The sequence below is a fragment of the Acinonyx jubatus genome, chromosome A2 (assembly GCF_027475565.1).
Source record: "Acinonyx jubatus isolate Ajub_Pintada_27869175 chromosome A2, VMU_Ajub_asm_v1.0, whole genome shotgun sequence".
NCBI lineage: Eukaryota > Metazoa > Chordata > Mammalia > Carnivora > Felidae > Acinonyx > Acinonyx jubatus.
In genome coordinates, this window is record NC_069383.1 from 151,874,644 (window position 1) to 151,893,949 (window position 19,306).

The 19,306-nt window shown below is 57.2% G+C and overlaps 1 protein-coding gene across 2 annotated transcripts; it reads left to right on the forward strand.

Annotated features, from left to right (window-relative positions):
- The first annotated feature begins 512 nt into the window (after positions 1-512).
- CERS1 (ceramide synthase 1) lies at positions 513-19,245 on the forward strand. Of its 2 annotated transcripts, XM_027038436.2 has the most exons (7): positions 1,477-2,093; positions 4,430-4,589; positions 9,531-9,711; positions 11,344-11,505; positions 11,923-12,070; positions 12,316-12,425; positions 19,108-19,245. In XM_027038436.2, exons 1-7 carry the CDS (start codon positions 1,527-1,529, stop codon positions 19,148-19,150), a joined length of 1,371 nt encoding a protein of 456 aa, XP_026894237.2. In that variant the 5' UTR covers positions 1,477-1,526; the 3' UTR covers positions 19,151-19,245. The 2 variants fall into 2 exon arrangements, 1 of the variants encoding a protein (XP_026894237.2); XR_008297192.1 differs by lacking the exon at positions 11,923-12,070 and having other exon boundaries at positions 513-2,093.
- The last annotated feature ends 61 nt before the right edge of the window (positions 19,246-19,306 follow it).

Genomic DNA, 19,306 nt, shown 5'->3' on the forward strand with positions numbered 1-19,306 from the left:
ATCTGGGACTGGGCTGGTGGGCGGGGGCGCCTCTCCCATTACTGATGGCTGCCATGGTGACCAAATAGTGCTGGGTGGGAGGGCGGGGGTGGGGGACTTGGAACATCCAGGGCTGCACCACAGGCCCATCAGGGCCCTGGGGACACGTATAGTTTTCTGAGCATCCCTGAGTCCTCCTCTGCCTGCTGGGCAAGCTGCAGCATTAATCATGTCTCTGGCCTCCAGCTGGGCCTTAATACTTGACCAGACCAGGCAGGCCTCATACCTCCCACATGCTGGGCCTGTCTCTTCCTGGTCTGATGGGCGGGACGGACCCCTGCCCACACAGAGTGCATGGTCAGGAATAATGAGTAGGAGGTACAGTGAGCAGACTAACCAAAAGATTGATGGGAAAGTCAAGGGTGCACCGAGCAGGTGAAGTCTGAAGGAAGTTACGATCCCTGCTAGCGCCTGGGGGAATAACATTCTAGGCAGCGGGAATAACCAGTTGCAAAGGCCCTCAGGCTGGACTGTAGGGTGGGGGGAGGGGTCCTAGAGGCACAGTGAGGTGGCCAGTGTAGCAAATGGGAGCAAGATGGAAAGGAGAGCATGAGGGTAGGTTGAGTCCCAGCGAGAAGCTGGCTTTTTACTCTGCATGATGGAAGCCATGGAAGGCTGTGAGCAGAGGGAGGACAGCAAGCAGGCTCCTTCTGGTATCTGTGTGGGATAAGCAGGAAGCCAGGATACCAGGCAGGAGCCACTAGGGGGGTTCAGGGCCACAGGAGGCTGTGCATGTACAGAGAGGTGACTGAATTCGTAAACATTCAGGGCCAACTGAATGTGTTGCTCAACTGGACGAAGGTTGAAGAGGAGAGACGTGCGCCTCCTCAGTCCTATTTTCACCCATACACCTGAAGGTCAGGTCAGGCCTCCCACAGGGCCCACACTGATTGTTGCACTCTACGTCTTAAAGGCTTTGGGAAGAGGTCCAACGTGGGAGGGAAAGCAGAACACAAGAATGTGGGAGCCCTGGAGGGTTGTCAGTGTCAGGGAAGGTGATATCCCCAACAGGTGACCTCGATCATGGCCACTGGGGGCTTCAGGCACAGGGCCTGATCAATGGACAGTAGAGTATCACCAGGGGTGTTCCCGATGGAACCAGTAGTCTTGATCCAGCCTCTGAGTCCCAGCACATGAGTGCCCACTCCCTCTGCCTCCCCTGCAGGCCTGTGTTAAACCTGCTGCAGGGGAGGCCTGCCAGGTACTCAGGGTCGTGGATAGCAGCAGGTGGCTCTGAGGCCAGGAATGGTGAAATCCGAGGGAGGGACGGGACAGGGCCGGAGAAGCATGCTGGGGGGCCCTGGAAGGAGAATTATCGGCGAAGGGCGGGTGCTCACCGTGCCCCACATCGCGGACACTGAATGGTGGGGTGGGGGGGCCCAGGGTGGGCACGGGGCACTACAGAGCGGGTACCGGGTCCAGGACCGGAGGGCGCCGGGCAGACTCCGTCCCCCGCTGCTCCGCGCCTCGCTTTCCTCCACTGGAAAATGGGCAGGAGCGCGGGCCCGTCTCCAGGACGCATCGCGTCAACGCCGGGTCTTCTACGCCCTTGGTCGCCGCCGCCGCCGCCGCCTCTGGGAGACAGAGCACCCTTGCGCCCTCAGGGTCTCGGACGCCGCGACAAGCCCCAAGTCCCCTCCGCCCGCGCCCCCTTCGGGGCGGAGCTTGTGCCGGCCCCGCCCCCCAGCCCGAGCGCTCCGGCCGGCGCGCCCCCGGCCCAGCTGCGGCGCGTGACGCGAGGCGCGCGGCTCCGGCGGCCACCGCGGGCGGGCGCAAGCGGCGGCGGCGGCCGACGAGCGGGCGACATGGCGGCAGCCGGGACGGCGGCGGGGACGGCGGGACCCGAGCCCATGCCGAGCTACGCGCAGCTGGTGCAGCGCGGCTGGGGCAGCGCGCTGGCGGCGGCGCGGGGCTGCGCGGACTGCGGCTGGGGGCTGGCGCGCCGCGGCCTGGCCGAGCACGCGCACCTGGCGCCGCCCGAGCTGCTGCTGCTGGCGCTCGGCGCGCTCGGCTGGACGGCGCTGCGCTCGGCGGCCACCGCGCGCCTCTTTCGGGTCAGTGCCACCGAGGGCCGGGACGTGGGGCCGCGGGCTGGGGGGGGGGCCGGGCTGTTATCGGGGGCCCGGGCCACGGACCCCGGGCCCTCGCGTGCCCCTTTCTGCCTCTACGGGCCGGGTCACTGGAACGTGGGGCGCCTGCGGCTGGAGGAGCTGGTCCCTTTAGGGCTGAGAGGGGTGGGGGTGGGGTGATGCGGGGGTGTGGCCGAGCTGTAGGAACGCCGGGCCGTGGGGACCCCCACACGGATGGGGTGTTCGGGATGTAGGGGAACCAGGGCAGACTTAGACCCGTCAGTGCCGGACAAGGCGGCCCCGGGCGGTGGGAGAGCCCGGGCCGCCGCGCGCCCTTTTAGGAGGAGGGCCGAACCCGGGATGGAGGAGCGGAGGACGCGGGCGAGGTGGGCTAAGTGCACTGGAGCCGCCTGCGCCTTGCGCCTCGGGGCCATGCGGAGCGCGCTCGGAACCGGAGCGGGGCCCGAGGTCCTTGGGGCGGCGGAGCCGACTTGTCCGCTGCTACCGGGAAGAGGCCGGAGCTACCCGGTCGCTGCCTCGCGCATGTCTGGAGTCAGCGCCACCCTCCGACGTGGGGAGGCAAAGGCCTGGGCTCCCCGACCACGCCGGTGGTCGCAGTCTTGGGAGGTGGCACGGCCTGGGTCTCCAGGGCTGGACCGGGCTGCCTCCGAGGGGCTGCGTCCGAATTGCCCAGTTTCTAGCGAGTCTGAGGAGGCTACCGCTCCAGTTGGAGAGTGACCCTGTGGGTGACATTGGCGCCTGGCCTCCCTCCCATCCTTAGGGAGGGGTCGCTGCTAGAAGAGCTGCTGGGAAGGCATTTGGGCCCCTAGCTTGGCTGCGACTCCCCCATGGACCGACTGGGGACACCCCGCCCCAATCTGGCTGGAGGTGGCAGGGGGTGCAGGGACAGAGTGCTCGGCGCCAACAAAGGGGCCTTTCTCTACTGGCTGGGAAGAGGCTGGCTCTTGTTAAGTCAAGGATAGGGTGTTGTTTGGCCGCCCCTGTCCCCACCACCGTCCCCGTATCACCCACATGGTGAAGAGACCCCAGCCACCACCCTGCTCCAGGGAGGGGAAAGCAGGCACATGTGCCCCTCCACAGGTCAGCCTTGGTCCATATCTGGCTTTGTTGCTCCCCCTATACTTTCCCAATTTCCATCTGGGAAGTGGGAGATCCAGGAAGCTGAGGGTCAGAGCCCAGGCGGGGCATGTGGTTGGTCTGGGACAACCAGAGTGGAGCCACCTCCCTCCCGGAGGAGCAGGCTTGGCAATGAGGGGGGCTGGTGGCAAGATCACAAACACCCTCCCTTTTGGAACCCCTGGAGCTACCGTCAGTCCAGGTGGGACGAGAGCAATTCCAGGCTCGCCCTTCCCAAGAAATGGGTGGAGGGGCTGCCCTCTCCTCCAAAGCTCATCTTCTTGGCAGCCGCCTGGTTGCCAGGGGTTACTGAAACTGGCTCCAGCTGTCTCCATGGCAACTGTTGGCGCTCTGGGCCCCCTCCAGCCTCTCCTGGAGGGAAGGGGGCGGGCTTGACCCAGCAGCCCTGGAGCCCCACCCCCAGGGAGCTTGAGGCCCAGGCTCCTGGAGTCCAGGGGATCTGTGCCCCCCTCCTCAATTTCTCCATGCCTCACCACTGCATGACCCCTCTTCCTTCGAGTCCTCCCTGGTGTCCCCCTAGGTCCCTGTGGCTCAGCTCGTGTCTTACCATCTCACTGAACATTCTTTCCTTGCCCTCTCCCCTTTCTCTCTCTGCCCCGTTCCCCCCTCCATCCCTCCACATTTTCATGCTCTCCCCCAGCTACCCACCCCATCTTCCCCACCCCACTTCTCTCTAGTCTACCCCCAAATTCTGCCTCCGAGGTACCTCCCATAGGGATCACTTGGGCCTCCCACCTCCATTCTGCCAGATGCCCCCATACTCACCTCCAGGCTCTCTTCACAGGTTTATCTCCACAGTCCCCTTCATATCTTCTCTTTAACCCCCCTCCCCCCCTCCCTGTTATATCCCCAGCGCCCTCTGTGACCCCCAACTCCCCTGGGCTGACCTCATTGGTCTCCCTTGTCTTACACTCACATGTCCCCCTCCTTGCCATCAGGGCTTTCCCTCAGGTCTTCCCTCACCCCCCTCCCCACCCTGCACCGGACAGCTGGGCACTAAGTTTAGCCCTTGGCTGGCACACGTGGGCTCTGGTTACGCTCCAGGCGACTGTGGGTACTGGCCCCGGCCCTCCCCAACACCACCCAGCCTGGAGGGCCCCTGAGCCTGGGTTTCCTGGCCCTGGGCCCCTCACGCTGATGGCCACCCACCTTCTCACCCGTAGCCCCTGGCCAAGCGGTGTCGCCTCCAGCCTAGAGATGCCGCCAAGATGCCTGAGAGCGCCTGGAAGTTTCTCTTCTACCTGGGTGCCTGGAGCTACAGCGCCTACCTGCTCTTCGGCACCGACTACCCCTTCTTTCACGACCCACCCTCTGTGTTCTACGGTAGGGGCCTTGCCAAATGGAGCAGGGTCGGGGAGGGTTCTGCTCTGCACATGGAGAGGGGTACGTGGGGGAGCCAGACACTCATCACACGTCTCATGCTGGATAGCTTCCCCAAGACAAGGCCCCAAGGTAGCCCCAAGACAAGGGTGATCAAAGGGCTTTGGAGACAGGAAAATGCCCTCTTTGGACACTGGTCCTATTAGGGCTCAGGGAGGCATAATGAATGAGGTGAGCCCTTGTGTGGGCCCTGGTGGGCATTCCTGGAACAGCATGTGCAAAGGCCCTGGGGCATGCGTGGGCTTGGTGCACGAGGACAAGAGGAACATAGGAGGAGTTTGAGTTTTCTCCCAAATGAGATGGGTTTGTGAATCATAAAAAGCTTCTGGCTACCATGTGGAGGCAGGAGAGTCTTGGATAAGGAAGAAAGTGGCCCAGTGGGCCTTACGTGGCTTATGTGGCTTTGACCAGCTTGGCAGAGAGACAACGATGGTGTGAAATGGCTGCATCCATTGATTGGGTCAGATATAAGGGTTGTCAAGGCCTGAGCTTGGTGGGACAGGCAGGAAGGTGACGGCAGTGTCCTTCATTGTCAACAGGCAGCCTGTTACAGAAAACCCTGTGACGGGGCTGTCAGGATTTCTCTGTTCCGGTGCTGACCACCCAGGCTGTGTACCAGGGACACACACGGACATGTTTCTGGCCGTGTGACATAAACAGTTTCAGAAGGCTCCTGGTGGCACCAAGCCCCACGCTCCCTTCAGAGGGCTGGGCACAGAGCTGCTGTGTTTCGGTGTCCTGGTGACAAGCGTGTCTTGGTGGGACCACGTCACCCACGTGGCCATTCTTATAAATCCCTAGAGGGCAGGTTTTAGCCGTCATTCAATTTTCCTCTATGTGAATGAACCACAATGGAACTGTCTCGGTTTCAGGCATGGAGTTTTTCCTGGCTTTTTCTTACAAATTATGCTGTGATCACATGCTTGCAGGTTAGCTGCTTATTTGCATGTGCGTTTAGTGGGCGCCTACCGTGTACCAGGCACTGTGCTGACACGGCTGTGAGCACAAAATCTCCCAGCCTTGATGTCTTGTGGTGCCAGTGAAATGCGAAATCTGTGAACAGCCTGATGAGAAAACTTGGGGGAAAGGGGGGGGGGGGGAGGGAGAATTTTCTACAGGGATGAGGACGGCCTCACCAAAAGTGACTTTTGAATGGGGACCTGGAGGTGCCTAGAGCAGATCAGAACTGCACTGGCCACTGCGGGATGGGCACGCTCCTGGCAGATCAGAGCAGCGAGGAGCCCCCCAAGACAGGGGGTACTTCCCGGAGGGAGCAGAGGGGGGGTTTTGACAGGCCCAGATGAGCAGGGGAATGAGGGCAGGAGCCAGGGCACAGAGGGGCTCTGCCCAGAATGAGAGAGAAGTGGCTGGTTTGAGAAATGGTTTGAAGGTGGAACTGGTAGGATTCTTTGCCAAGCCCGAGGCTGGGGTGAGCGAGGAGAGTGGGGAGGACTCCAGGGGCTGGGTTCTGGAGCGGAGGTTGGTGGCGGGGGGGGGGGGGGAGGGAGGCAGGGGGGGCTTCAGGGAGAGCAGGAGCTGGGTTTGGGACACCCAGGAGCTGCTCCCAGAGGCCAGAGAGGGGGAATGTGGTGGGGGGTGACTCCAGAGCAGCAGGTGGATGTGAACGTGGAGAGCAGGCTGGCAGTCCGTGAACGGAGCCCGGCCCCCGAGGGCGCGGAGGTGCAGACTGAGTCTGGATGATGAATCGTATTTGTGCCCCACCCCCCCACCCTGCCTCAGACCTGGAGCTTGAAGCTGGAGGGGGATGCTCACCCATGGTGAAAGTCCCGCCAGCGTGATAGGTGGAAAACTCGGTGTCCTGTTTCCACAGTGAGCTCTGTGCATTGTGGCGCCTCCACGTTCCTTCCTTCTTTTTTTTTTTTTTTCATGTTTATTTATTTATTTTGAGAGACAGAGAGGGAGAGCATGAGTGGGGGAGGGGCAGAAAGCGAGACGGAGAGAGAATCCCAAGCAGGCTCCACGCTGTCGAGCACAGAGCCCAGCACGGGGCTCGATCTCACGAACCTTGAGATCATGACCCTGAGCCGAAATCAAGAGTCAGATGCTTAACTGACTGAGCCATCCAGACGCCCCGACATCCCTTCCTTCTCAAGAGGGACAGAAGCACCCGGCGGCTGTGTGTGTTGGGGGGCCTCCGCTGCCTGCAGCATTCCCACATGGCCGAGGACAGAACTTGGAGGGAGGGCCCTGCCACAAGTGTGGGTTTTGCTGTCAAGCTCTGGGGAGCCCCCAGACCTGGCCAAGTGGTGGGAGGAGATCTAATCCATTGATGGGGGAGGGGTGGCTGCATTTTTTGTTATTAGGTAAAATACACGTGACATAAAATTAGCTAAAATTCGCCCGTCACAAGTAATGCACGAGTCCACTCATATAGGGTCCTGGAGTCGCCAGATTCACAAAGACAGGAAGTGGACCGGTGGGTGCCAGGGCTGGGGGAGGGGACGGGGAGCGGGTGTTCAGTGGGGACAGTTTCAGTTTTCCAAGATGAAAAGAGTTCTGGGGATTGGCTGGAGTTTTGTAACATGAAAGGAGTTCACACATAACAGTGTGAACATATGAATGAATGCTACTGAACTTAAAAATGTCTCAGATGGCGATGCTTATGTTGCATATGTTTTATCATAGTTTAAAAAAATTCACCATTTGGGGGCGCCCAGGTCGCTCAGTCGGTTAAGCTTCCGACTTTGGCTCCTGTCATGATCTCGCTGGTTTGTGGGTTTGAGCCCTACATCGGGACCTCTGCTGTCAGCACAGAGCCTGCTTCGGATCCTGTGTCCCCCTCTCTCTGCCCCTTCCCTGCTTGCGTGTGCGTTCTCTCTCTCTCTCTCTCTCTCTCTCTCTCAAAAAATAAACATTTAAAAAAATACAATTTAAAAATTCACCATTTAAAACAAATTTTTTTAACGTTTATTTACTTATTTATTTTTTTAAATTTTTTTTAACGTTTATTTATTTTTGAGACAGAGAGAGACACAGCATGAATGGGGGAGGGGCAGAGAGAGAGGGAGACACAGAATCGGAAGCAGGCTCCAGGCTCTGAGCCATCAGCCCAGAGCCCGACGCGGGGCTCGAGCTCGCGGACCACGAGATCGTGACCTGAGCTGAAGTCGGACGCTCAACCGACTGAGCCACCCAGGCGCCCCTAACGTTTATTTATTTTTGAGACAGAGAGAGACAGAGCATGAACGGGGGAGGGTCAGAGAGAGGGAGACACAGAATCCGAAACAGGTTCCAGGCTCCGAGCCGTCAGTGCAGAGCCCGACGCGGGGGCAGAGCCCGACGCGGGGCTCGAACTCACGGACCACGAGATCGTGACCTGAGCCGAAGTCGGCCGCTCAACCGACTGAGCCACCCAGGCGCCCCCAAAAATTCACCATTTTAAAGTGAACAGTTCAGAGGCATTTAGTGCATTCCCAATCTTGTGCCACCATCACCTCTGTCTAGTTCCAGAACATTTCCATCACGCCAAAAGGAGACCCTGTCCCCATGAGCAGCACTGCCTCCCCGGCCCCTGGCACCCCCGAATCTGCTTTCTGTCTCTACGGAGTCTCCTGTTCTGGACATTTCATACACATGGAATTGTGCGTCACGTGACCTCTTGTGTCTGGCTTCTTTCACTCCGCCTCTTGTTTTTGACGTTCATCCACACGGTCGTGTGTGCCAGCACATCGCTCCTTTCTAGAAACGGCTGAGTGATGTTCCGTTGTGTGGCCAGACCACGTTTTGCTCACCCCCTCACTAGTTGACGGACACTCTGGGTTGCTTCCACCTTTGGGGGATTGTGAACAGTGCTGCTGTGGATGCGCGTGTACACGGAGCCCTGGTTTTAGTTCCCTTGAGTACAAACCAGGAGTGGACTTGCTGGATGACGGAGCTTGTGTGTTCACGGCTGTTGAAGCTGCTATGGGGAGTGGACAGTCGGGAACAGGCTCTGGAAGGTCAGGGGGAGCTGGGGCGGAGCCGGGTGGGAGGCAGCGGTGCCTGGCCCAGGGTCAGGGTGGCGAGGGCAGAGGAAGTGAGCAGAGGTATGGATGGAAGGGGGCCCTGGATGGGGTTCCAAGTGGATCCCGGGTGCATAAGAGGTCAAGGCACAGACGAAGAATTGTCACTGAGGCGAGGGCACTGAGTATTTTTAGGGGACGGCCAGGCTTCAGGGGAACATGAGGGTCTGGTTCCAGGTCTCTGAGGCTGGGGGACAGGAGGCCCCGGATGGAGCCCAAGGAGGCCGTTTTAGGGAGTGGCCAGAGAACAAGACACAATCCAGAGAAGTCCAGCTCAACGCAGACAGAGCCCTCTTGGGGAGGAAGCAGAGGTGATGGGGAAAGCTGAGGGGTCAGTGTCACCGGGAGGGTGTGAAGCCTGCATATGGGTGGGCACAGGTGTCAGGAGGAATGGGAGTGGCTGCAGGAGCCGGTGAAGGGGAGTCACAACCCACCTGGTGGGACAGTCCGTACTCATGGCGTTGGCAGGTCCGATTTCTGCCTCAGCCGTCCCGCCCAGCATGGCGAGGCAGGGGGCAGCCTCCATCCAGCTGGGATTGGAGAGCCTAGGCCAGGGGCATCGGGGCTGGCTCAGGAGAGCCCGATGAGTAAGAGAAGACAGGAAGGGGGGCCAAGCCAGGGTTGGAAATCCTGCAAGGGACAGATTTCAGGGGTAGGAGCACCTTTTTCTATAAATCTAGAGCTGTTCCGAAAAATAACAGCTATTCGTAAAAAATAACGGGTAGAGAAGGAGAACAGAAAACCGGCGACCAGGACACCTGCAGAAACGGGTGGCATGCCCTGGCTTGTGGAGGACGCACCCCAGCTTGAGGGGTCCTGGAGGCCCTGTAGGTCCCTGCCAACACAGTCCTGCTATCCCCAGACTGGACGTCGGGCATGGCGGTACCACGGGACATCGCAGCCGCCTACCTGCTGCAGGGAAGCTTTTACGGCCATTCCATCTATGCCACGCTGTACATGGACGCCTGGCGCAAGGACTCAGTGGTCATGCTCGTCCACCATGTGGTCACCCTGGTCCTCATCGTCTCCTCCTATGCCTTCCGGTGAGTCCAGGAGCAGGCAGGAGGGCACAGGGCACAGCATGAGCACAGAGAGGAGGCTGGCATGGGGCACAGGCTAATGACTGTAGGGGAAGGGGGCCACAGTGAGTATCCGCGGGGGGAGGGGTGGTTATGAAGAGAGATTCCAGAGGGATGGGGTATAGCAAGTGCAGAGAACCCCCCGCTCTGCTCATCCCCCCATCCATCCCCCTCAACCCCGCGGCAGCCTTGGCCGGGTCACGTAGCAAGTGTTTCCTGGCCGCCTGCCACGCACGGGTGTGCGTGGTGCAGCTGTGAACACGAGAGACCGGCCCCTGAGTGCTTCAGATGTAGCCTATCCGTACTTCAACACGCATAGGTGTAAAATCCCACGCAATTACAAAGGCAAAGGAGAGTGAATATGCGTGGCCAATGCTTTTGCTGTACCAACCGCATGTTAAGATGACAATATTTTGGATGTACTGAGTTCATTAGCATATAGCATTAAAATTAATTTTTATCTCTTCTTCTTTACTGGTATGTGTGGTTTGTTTGTTTTTTTTTTTTTTAATGTGGCTGCTAGAGAATCTAAAATAACAGACGGTTCATGTCCTGTTCCTATTGGACTAGCTGATCTAGCTACACTCTCCAGTACGGCAGCTGCTGGCCACTCGGGCCTATTTCAACTTTAATTACACGGAAGTAAAGTCGTATATTCCGTTCAGCCACACCAGCCACATTTCCGCTGCTCAGTGGTCACATGTGGCTGATGGCTCTCGTATTAGACAAGGCAGGTTTAGAACATGCCTATCATTTTAGAAAATTCTATCAGCACTGCTGTAGAGGAGAATCCGATGATAAAACCCAAGCAAACAAATGAGAAAAGAACTCAAGAGTTTGTTAAAAAGTGATACCTGTGAAGAAAAATCAAGTCTGGAGATCAGGGCCGCAGGGGTGGTGAGGTGCAGATGGGTGGCTGGGTGACAGGTGAGCCAAGACTGAAGGGAGGTGAAGGAAGGTTCCACGAACACTGGGGAGGTACTCGTTAGGGGATGGTGACAGCATGTGCAAAGGGCCTGCGGCACATGAGCTGTCAAGAGGGCAGAGTGAAAGAGCCCAAGCCACACCAGGCTGAATTCAGGCCCAGTGGCCCAAGCAGCTGTAAGGTGGAATGCTGGGGAGGGATAGTGGGACTGCCTTCAGGCTCCTTCAGAGCCTAGTGCCGACTCGGCCTTTCCTGGGCAGGTCTACAGCTTGCAGCAGTGTTCAGGTTAAACAAACAAAAAACCTAGGAGTGTTAGCATGGCAGTGATGTTTAAGGTGAGGGAAAAACTTGTGGGGGATCTGGATACAAAATGGCCCAGGCCACTGAGGGTCAGGGGTCCCAGAGATGAGGAGGGACAGACAACTTCCAGGGAGGCTCCTAGGTCACCTGGGGACAGTGAGACAGGGAGGGTGCAGATGGGGCTGCGGAGGGGCAGGTACAGCTTGGGTGCTGCCACTGACCTGGCCAGTGGCAGGAATGGGCAAGTCACGTGGGCCAGGGAGGACAGCTTCGAAGGGGCCTACAGGAAGCTTGGGGTGCAGCCTTGCTGCGGGGCAAGGGTCCCCAGTGTAACCCGCTCTCCCCTGTCCCACTTCCCCACCCCCCCCCAGGTACCACAATGTGGGCATCCTCGTGCTCTTCCTGCATGACATTAGCGACGTGCAGCTGGAATTTACCAAGCTCAATGTCTACTTCAAGTCTCGCGGAGGCTCCCACCACAGGCTCCACGCATTGGCCTCCGACCTGGGCTGCCTCAGCTTCTGCCTCAGCTGGTGAGCGGAGGGGGGGCAGGGAAGGAGGCGGAGTTGGTGGAAGGGGCGGGGCACTCAGGGGAGGAGGTGGGGCTGGCGAGGAGGGGCGGGGCACTCAGGGGAGGAGGTGGGGCTTGTGGGAAGGGGTGAGGCCAAGCGGGGAAGGAGGTGGGGCTGGTGAGGTGGGCAGGGCCTCCCGGATGGGAGAGCCACGGAGGGGGTGCTGGTGGGGGGACGGAAGCAGGGCAGAATCAGGATTGGGCCGGAAAGGACAGAGCGGGAATGGAGACGGAAGGGCAGGGGTGGGCGAGGAGACAGGGGTGGGTAGGGATGTGCAGGGACAGGTGGATGAGTCCAGATGGGGCAGCACAGGGGCCGAGTGGGGCAACCCTCCCCCTCTCCCAGACAGCTTCCCCCACCCACCCCTCCCCGCTGCAGGTTCTGGTTCCGCCTCTACTGGTTCCCGCTCAAGGTTCTGTACGCCACGTGTCACTGCAGCCTGCGCTCAGTGCCTGACATCCCCTTCTACTTCTTCTTCAATGCGCTCCTTCTGTTGCTCACCCTCATGAACCTCTACTGGTTCCTGGTGAGTCGGAGCCCCCAGCTCCTTGCCCACCGGCTGCTCCTCAGTTGGTAGTCCTGTCCTGGTCCCCAGGCCCCAAGCAGTGGTCCAGGCACAGGCCGTTCTCGGGCGCACCTGGGGTGGGGCATATTCGGCAGCAGGAACCACGCGTGCGCTGGGCTGGTGGCCCCGGAGTGCTTGGCCTCTAGGAGGGCAGCAGGATCAGGGCAGAAGTGGCTTTTTCTCACCGGTGCCTCCCCCTCCCACAGTACATCGTGGCCTTTGCTGCCAAGGTGCTGACGGGCCAGGTACGTGAACTGAAGGACGTCCGGGAATACGACGCGGCAGAGGCCCAGAGCCCCAAGGCCAGCAAAGCTGAGTGAGTGTGGAGGGGCCGCCGCCCCAGTTCATTCCTTTAGCCACGTCTGTCCAGCCCCGTGCTCTGTGGGCCGGCCCCGGAGACATGGCAGCGGATGATGTCGCCACGCCACGGACGCTGCATCCAAAAGAGCCTGCATCCAAAAGAGACTGTAATAAAGGCATGGATGATGTAGCAACAGAGTTAGATGCTGTAAGGACAGACAGGAAGTGCGTAGACAGGTGTGGGGGTGGGGGCAGACTGGCGAAAGGCAAGAATCGGGGTAGGAGCGGTGAGGCCAAGCTGAGGAGCTGGTCCAGTGGGTGAGCAACCATTAGCCAGGCCAGAGAGTGACCTCTAAGCAGGTGGCAGTGGAGGTGGGGATGCGGGGGTGCCATGGTGGCCCAGAGAGCCCCCACTCTGTCCATGTTGACTCTTCCCGGCCTTGAGGTCCAGCAGGGCAGCCCAGTGGTCAGCCAAGCAGGAGGTAAGGCTGGGGGCTCAGGCCCTAGGAGTCCTAGGGAAGGAGGAAAAAGGGGGGGTCCTCATCAAGCATCATGGAGGTAGGCCCCCAGGACTCACCAGCCCCAGGTTGTAAGACAGATGGTGTTCAAAGCCCCTAGCCTGGAGGGGCCCCAGGAGTGAATGGAGGCAGGTTTGGGTGGCCAGCAGAGTCTAGGGTGCATGGCGCCCCGGAGACAACACGAGGAGGGTTTGAGCAGCAGCGAGGTCAGAGGCTCCCGATGACTCACAAGGCACTGAGCCAGTGGCCCCTGTGACTTGGCTGCTGGAGGCCTCATCAGTGAACGACCTGGGAAAGGTGGTTTCAGGGAAGCAGTGGGCTCAGAGCTCGATGAGATAGGTCAGAACGGGCAGTGAGGAGGGTGAGAGAAGCAGAGATTTAAAACATCTCCTTGGAGTTCAGAGGCAGGGGAGCAGAGAACTGGAGGATTAGCAGAGCGGAGAGCTGAATCAGAGGAGGGCTCTGTGGCTGGTTCACATGAATAAAAGCACTTTGCACCCTCAAAGCAGGAGACTACAAGTGGGGGCTGCTAAGGCCAAAAAGCTGGCACCCAGGGCAGAGAGGGACCAGACAGGTGAGCAGGGGTCACAGACATGAGAGGCTGGGCAGCAGGTGTGGTCTCCCCAGCTGGGTTGTGTGTGGGCCTGTTGGCCAAGGTGACTGATCATCACGAGGCCGTCACTGTCATCGGGGCATGTGGGCACAGGGGCCATAGTGGGAGGAGGAGAGTGATCAGATCCCAACTGTGCTGTTTTAGGCGAAACAAATAAAAAGAAACAAAGACAATCCAAGACTTCAGGGCTGTGTGCACTGGCAGAGGGGGATTAAGAGTCTAGTTGGGGGATGTTAGATCGTCCGATGTCCAGGGAACATGAATTGGCCATTCCATAAAGACTTCAGTGAGGTCTCGCCGAAGAGTCTGACCAACCCTCAGAGGCTTCCAGAAAAAGCAACGGCTAAAGAGAACTCCAGGGGTGGGAGAGGGGAGCACCTGCTTGGCCAAAACTAAAAACCCAAAAGATCTTCCTGCTGTAAACTAGTGAACTCCTGGTGGAGATGTCCTTGCAATGCAGAGCCCAAGGCAAAGAGCAGGCCAGACCACCCAGCCCTGCTCAGTGCTGCCCCCTCCTCTGTCTGCCCTGAGAATGCCCAGCCAGAATGTGCGTTGAGGAGCTGGCACCTGGCCAGCATTTCCAGTAGGATCAAAGTACAAACTCCGTGCACAAATGGCAGGGCATACCAGGGAACACGCTGCCACGATCGACCCCATGGGCATCACCAGCAGAAGAACCAAGTTCCCCAAGGTTGGCTAGAGTTAGCTCAGTTGGGTATAAAATGGAATGGGATAAAAAGCAAGGAGCATGTGGAACGTGCTACAGAAAAGTGGTCAGGACGCCTCCAAACCATCAGGTCATGGAAAACAAGGAGGCTGAGGAACTGTCCCAGATCAGAGGAGACTAAGAAGACACGGTGACTGAATGCAGTGTGGGATCATGGACCAGAAAAAGGACATCTGTGGAAAAACTGGCAAAATCCAAATAAGGCCTACAGTTAGTTCATAGCACTGTCCCAGCCTTGGTTTCCTAGTGTGACAAATACGCTGTGGAGGTGTAAGATGGTAACATTGAGGGAGGCTGGGTGAGGGCTACACCCGAGCTCCCTGTACTGTCTTTGCAACATCTCTGCCAATCTACAATTATCCGAAAATAAAAATCTTACTAAGAAAAACAAAAGGCGTGAAAAACCATCACAAATGACGTTGGATGTCATTTTACGTTGCCGGGGCCCTCGTAACAAAGTACCACACGTTGGGGGAGCTTTAAAACAACAGAAATTTATCCCTCACGGTTCTGGAGACCAGAAGTCTAAAATTGCCAGCAGGGCCGTGCTCCCTCTGACGTCTCTAGCAGAGGATCCTTCCTTGTCTCTTCCAGCTTCTGGGGATTCCAGGTGTTTCTCCGCATCACCCCAATCTCCATTTTCTGTCTTCGCATGACCTTCTCCTCTCTGGCTCTTCTCTCTTGTAAGGACACTTGTCCTTGGATTTAGGGCCCACCCTAAAGCCAGGATGAGGTCATCCCAGATCCCTTCACTTACATCTGCAGAGACCTTCTTTTCCAAATAAAGTCACATTCACAGGTGCCAGAGATTAGGATGTGGACGTACCTTTTTGGGGACCGCTCCTCGCCCTGCTGTGCATGTTAAGACTCGTACAATTAGATACAGCTGAAGAGAGAATCACTAACTGAAAAGCTGTGAACAAGTGGCCCAGAAGACAGTGAAAACAGTTGGAAAATGTGACAGCTAGAATTCTAAGAATCGCCTGGGCTAGCTGAGTTCTCACAGGAGAACAGAGAGAGACCGTGTGAGAAGATGTAACGGGGAGCATTTTCCAGATGTAAAGATGTAAATCATAAAGAGGACGAGTAGAAAGACATCCAGGCCCCAAACACACCACGGTGAAAAATGCAAAACAGCCCCAGAAAAGATGGCCAATGAACCGTAACACGAACAGCAGCGAGGGACGCTGGACGACTGTGGAGAAAACTAGCGTGTCAAGTCCTGAAGCAACTGGGAATTTCACACGAATTTTTTTTTTTTTTTGAGAGAGAGAGAGAGAGAGAGCACGCGCACGCTCATGAGTGGGGGAGGGGCAGAAGGACAGGGAGAATCTCAAGCAGGCTCCGCCCTGTCAGCGCAGAGCCCAACGTGGGGCTCGATCCCAGGAACCATGAGATGATAACCTGGACCGACATCAAGAGTCGGGCGCTTAACTGACTGAGCCACCCAGGTGCCCCCTTCATACACAATTTTGACAGCATTTGCTCGAGGACGCCTGGCTGGCTCAGCCAGTGGAGCACAAGACTCTTGACCTCAGGGTCATGAGTTTGAGCCCCTCGTTGAATATAGAGTTTACTTTCAAAAATGGATAAAATCTTTAAATAAAAACAATTACTCCAGAGACAGGACACCCACAAGAACGAAACCTATGAAAATGTACCATCCATAGACCTCGATGGGTATATTTCAGAAAACAGAAACACTATCCCAAGAGGCAGATCCGCAGATGAAATGATACATACCTGGGTGAAAAATTTTAAATGCCTAATTTGATATTTAAAGAGAGTGAGGGGCGCCTGGGTGGCTCAGTCGGTTGAGCGACCGACTTCGGCTCAGGTCATGATCTCACGGTTTGTGAGTTCGAGCCCCACGGGCTGTGCTGACAGCTCAGAGCCTGGAGCCTGCTTCCCATTCTGTGTCTCCCTTGCTCTCTGCCCCTCCCCCACTCATGCTGTGTGTCTGTATCAGAAATAAATAAATGTAAAAAAAAAAAAAATTAAAAAAAAAAAAGTGAGACCTGATGTAGTAAATATCAAAATGGGGTTGGGGCCTTTGCACTTGGCAGGAGGGTGGGGTTTACCGTTAGCAGATAGTAAATACTTCTGTTAATGCTATTGGGGCATAGAGGGCAGCCCGGAAAAAAAAAAAACAAAAAACAGGTACAACAAAATAAATGCAAAAAAGAAGGTTAGTGAAAGCAGGATAAGTAATGCAAAAGAAGAGGGTAGAATCCCAAATATCACACATCCAAATACGCATACGCATGAAATAATCATAGTGGTTGCAAGACTTTTTTTTTTCTTTCAATATCCACCTCTATACTGGTTAAAAGACTTCAAGTCCAGAGTACGTGAAAGTTGCGAGCAAAAGGATGAGACAAGAAATTCAGGTGGCATTCTTGATCTGGAACGTTCCACAGTGTACAACCCAGAATCTCCACTTGAGGGGACTGAGGGAAGTGGTCTGGGCTCACAAGCCGCCCGGAAGCAGGGTGAACAGATGTCCTTTTGAAGCACAGGGCATTTCTCACAACTGACCAAACCCAGTCCCCGGGGGAAATCTCAAGCACTCAGAACCAGGATCGTGCAGGCTTCATAGACAAAAATGCAGTGAGGTTTGAGAACAGCAAGGAATGACGACGGGGACCACTTTTAATTCGGGAGCTGCAAAAACAAAACGTGCCAGCGAGGTAGCACCACCCCCTTTCTCACTGTGCTCGGCCTCATTCTCTCTCTCTTCTCACCCCTTCCCCCTCCCAGAGCCCCTGGTCATCTGGCAGACCACCATCGGGGACTTACACAGCTCAAGTGCCCCCCACCCAGCCCCTCAGTCTGAAGCCCCCATCATCGCCTCAGGCTCCGCCCAGATCAGCAGCCATCGGGGGGCCCTCCTCACCCCACACTCGCTCTGCTGACCTGCCCCACGGTACCCACCACCATTTCCCTGCTGGCCTTCCCCCACCTCCCAGGCCCCTTTCATTTCATTCACCCCAACTTCCAAGTTTCTCTCCCAGCTCACGGTGCTCCTCTGTGCACCAATCTCCGTCTCCAGGTCTGCTTGACATCCCTAGCATCTTTGAAAACATCCAGAACCAGCCCCCATTCCCACCCCAAACATCCTCTCCGGAATAGTTTTTCCGTTGCGGTTGAAGGAAACTCAGGGTGAAGACCTGGCCAAGCCCTAGGGAGTTCCCTCCCTCTCTTCCTTACCTCTGAGGAAACATCCAGAATCCACCCGAGACGCTGCCTGCCCTCATTCATCACCCTCCAGCTTCCGCCCTTGTTCTGATTCTTTTTTCCCCATAGTGGTGCAATGAACCTGAAAAGCATAAATCTGACATCATAGAGAAGCCACACATCCCCCCCCCCAAAATAGTGACACTAGTTTTGAGGGGGAGGGGTGCTTGGAAGCTTGTACAGAAAAATAGACCAGCATCATTGGGAAAGTTCTGATAAAAAGGCACGTGTCAGGGCACCCATCCTTGAAGGTATTAAACATAATACATAGAAACCGAAACAGAGCTGAGTCCGTAAATAGAATAGACTCTAGTCCTAAAGATCACTGGAAGGCAGGAGCTGTCAGAATACTTGGTAACCATCTGGAGAAGAGCAAACCTTCGTGGGATCTCGAATCAGCCCGAGGGCAAACTCCCCACGGATCAGATACCGTGGCCAAGCAGAGGCTGTGAAGTGAGACCAGAGCCCGAAAGGGAGATTGTGTCGTCTAGCAGCTGAACTACGAGAACAGTCCAGAAGCTGGGAACCCCACCTCTGCTCTGCTCAGGGAGCCAGCAGGCAAAGCCAGAAGAGCAAGGGCAGATGGGAGGCCCACATAGGGCTCATCTATAAACTCACAGATCAAGGGCCCCTGCCGGTTGCAGAGAGAGAAAGAGAGAGAGCCAACCACGGGAAAGGGGGCAGGGGGATGGGATGCGTGCTCCCAGGAAGGGAATCCAGTGGGTCTAGCCCAAGGGAAGAATGGATCGAAGTGACTGAGTTCATGTCCAGTGTAGATCCTTACATGAAAGGGTCTGTGAGCTAGACTGCTCTGCAAAGTGAGGGGATGGCGATACCCCTGTAGGCTAGTATCTGTGAGACACCAGCAAGACTTGTGTAAAGCACTACACAGAAGCAAGACCCCGCAGGAGCGGCTCAGGCACACTGCGAGTTTTCTATTCTTTCTGATGTCTGGACCGTGAGACTATATTACCAGCTCAAGAAACTTGATACGTTTGTATGTAAACGAGAAGGTGGAATCCACTTCTGCGGAGACAGACCATGTGCAAAGACAGGAAGGGCTCGCCTAAGTGGGAAAAGGAATAGGCAATACCATGACCATTAAGCCACAGTAAGATGCGGTTTCCGCACCAGCAGGCACTGGCAAAGGCACCAAGGAGCAGGGGCAGAGACCCTTGTTGAATCTGGTAAGATGGTCGTGGGCAGACCCCCCAGTGCCCAGGTCCCCTCCCAGTCGGAACCCCAGAGACCTGCCACCGATACAGGCAGGGGAAATGGAATTTACAGAGAGCAGTGGGGCACACGGGAGCGATTTCGGCGTTGCGTTTTTGGAAAATTAAGGTGCAGAAGACGGAAGTCAGGCGGAGGGCTTTTACTTTCCAGCTGCCGGGCTGTGGATGGCTCAGGAGGGAGGAGAGAGGAGGGTTTACGCCACGCCCAGTGGGCGGAAGGCAAGGTCTTCTGGCCCTGTGGGAAGGGAAGAAGGACCCAGGTGAGCCCCCGCCGGGTAGGAAAAAGAGAAGTGGAGGGCAAGGCAGTCGGGACAGGGCAGTATGTGGGGCATGGGGCCCGGGGCTAACCGCGGCCCGGTTCTGGCCTCTAGGAAGCCGCTGAGGAATGGCCTGGTGAGAGACCAGCGCTTCTGAACTCGACCGCCTTCGCATCCCTTAGGACCCAGCCCCGCCCGACCACGCGCCCCCCTCCAGGGACCGACTACGCCCCTCCCTCGGGACTCTGGCTCCGTCCAGCCCCGCCCCACCTGGGCCCTGGCCACTGCCCGTCACCTCCCCCTGGACCCCTGC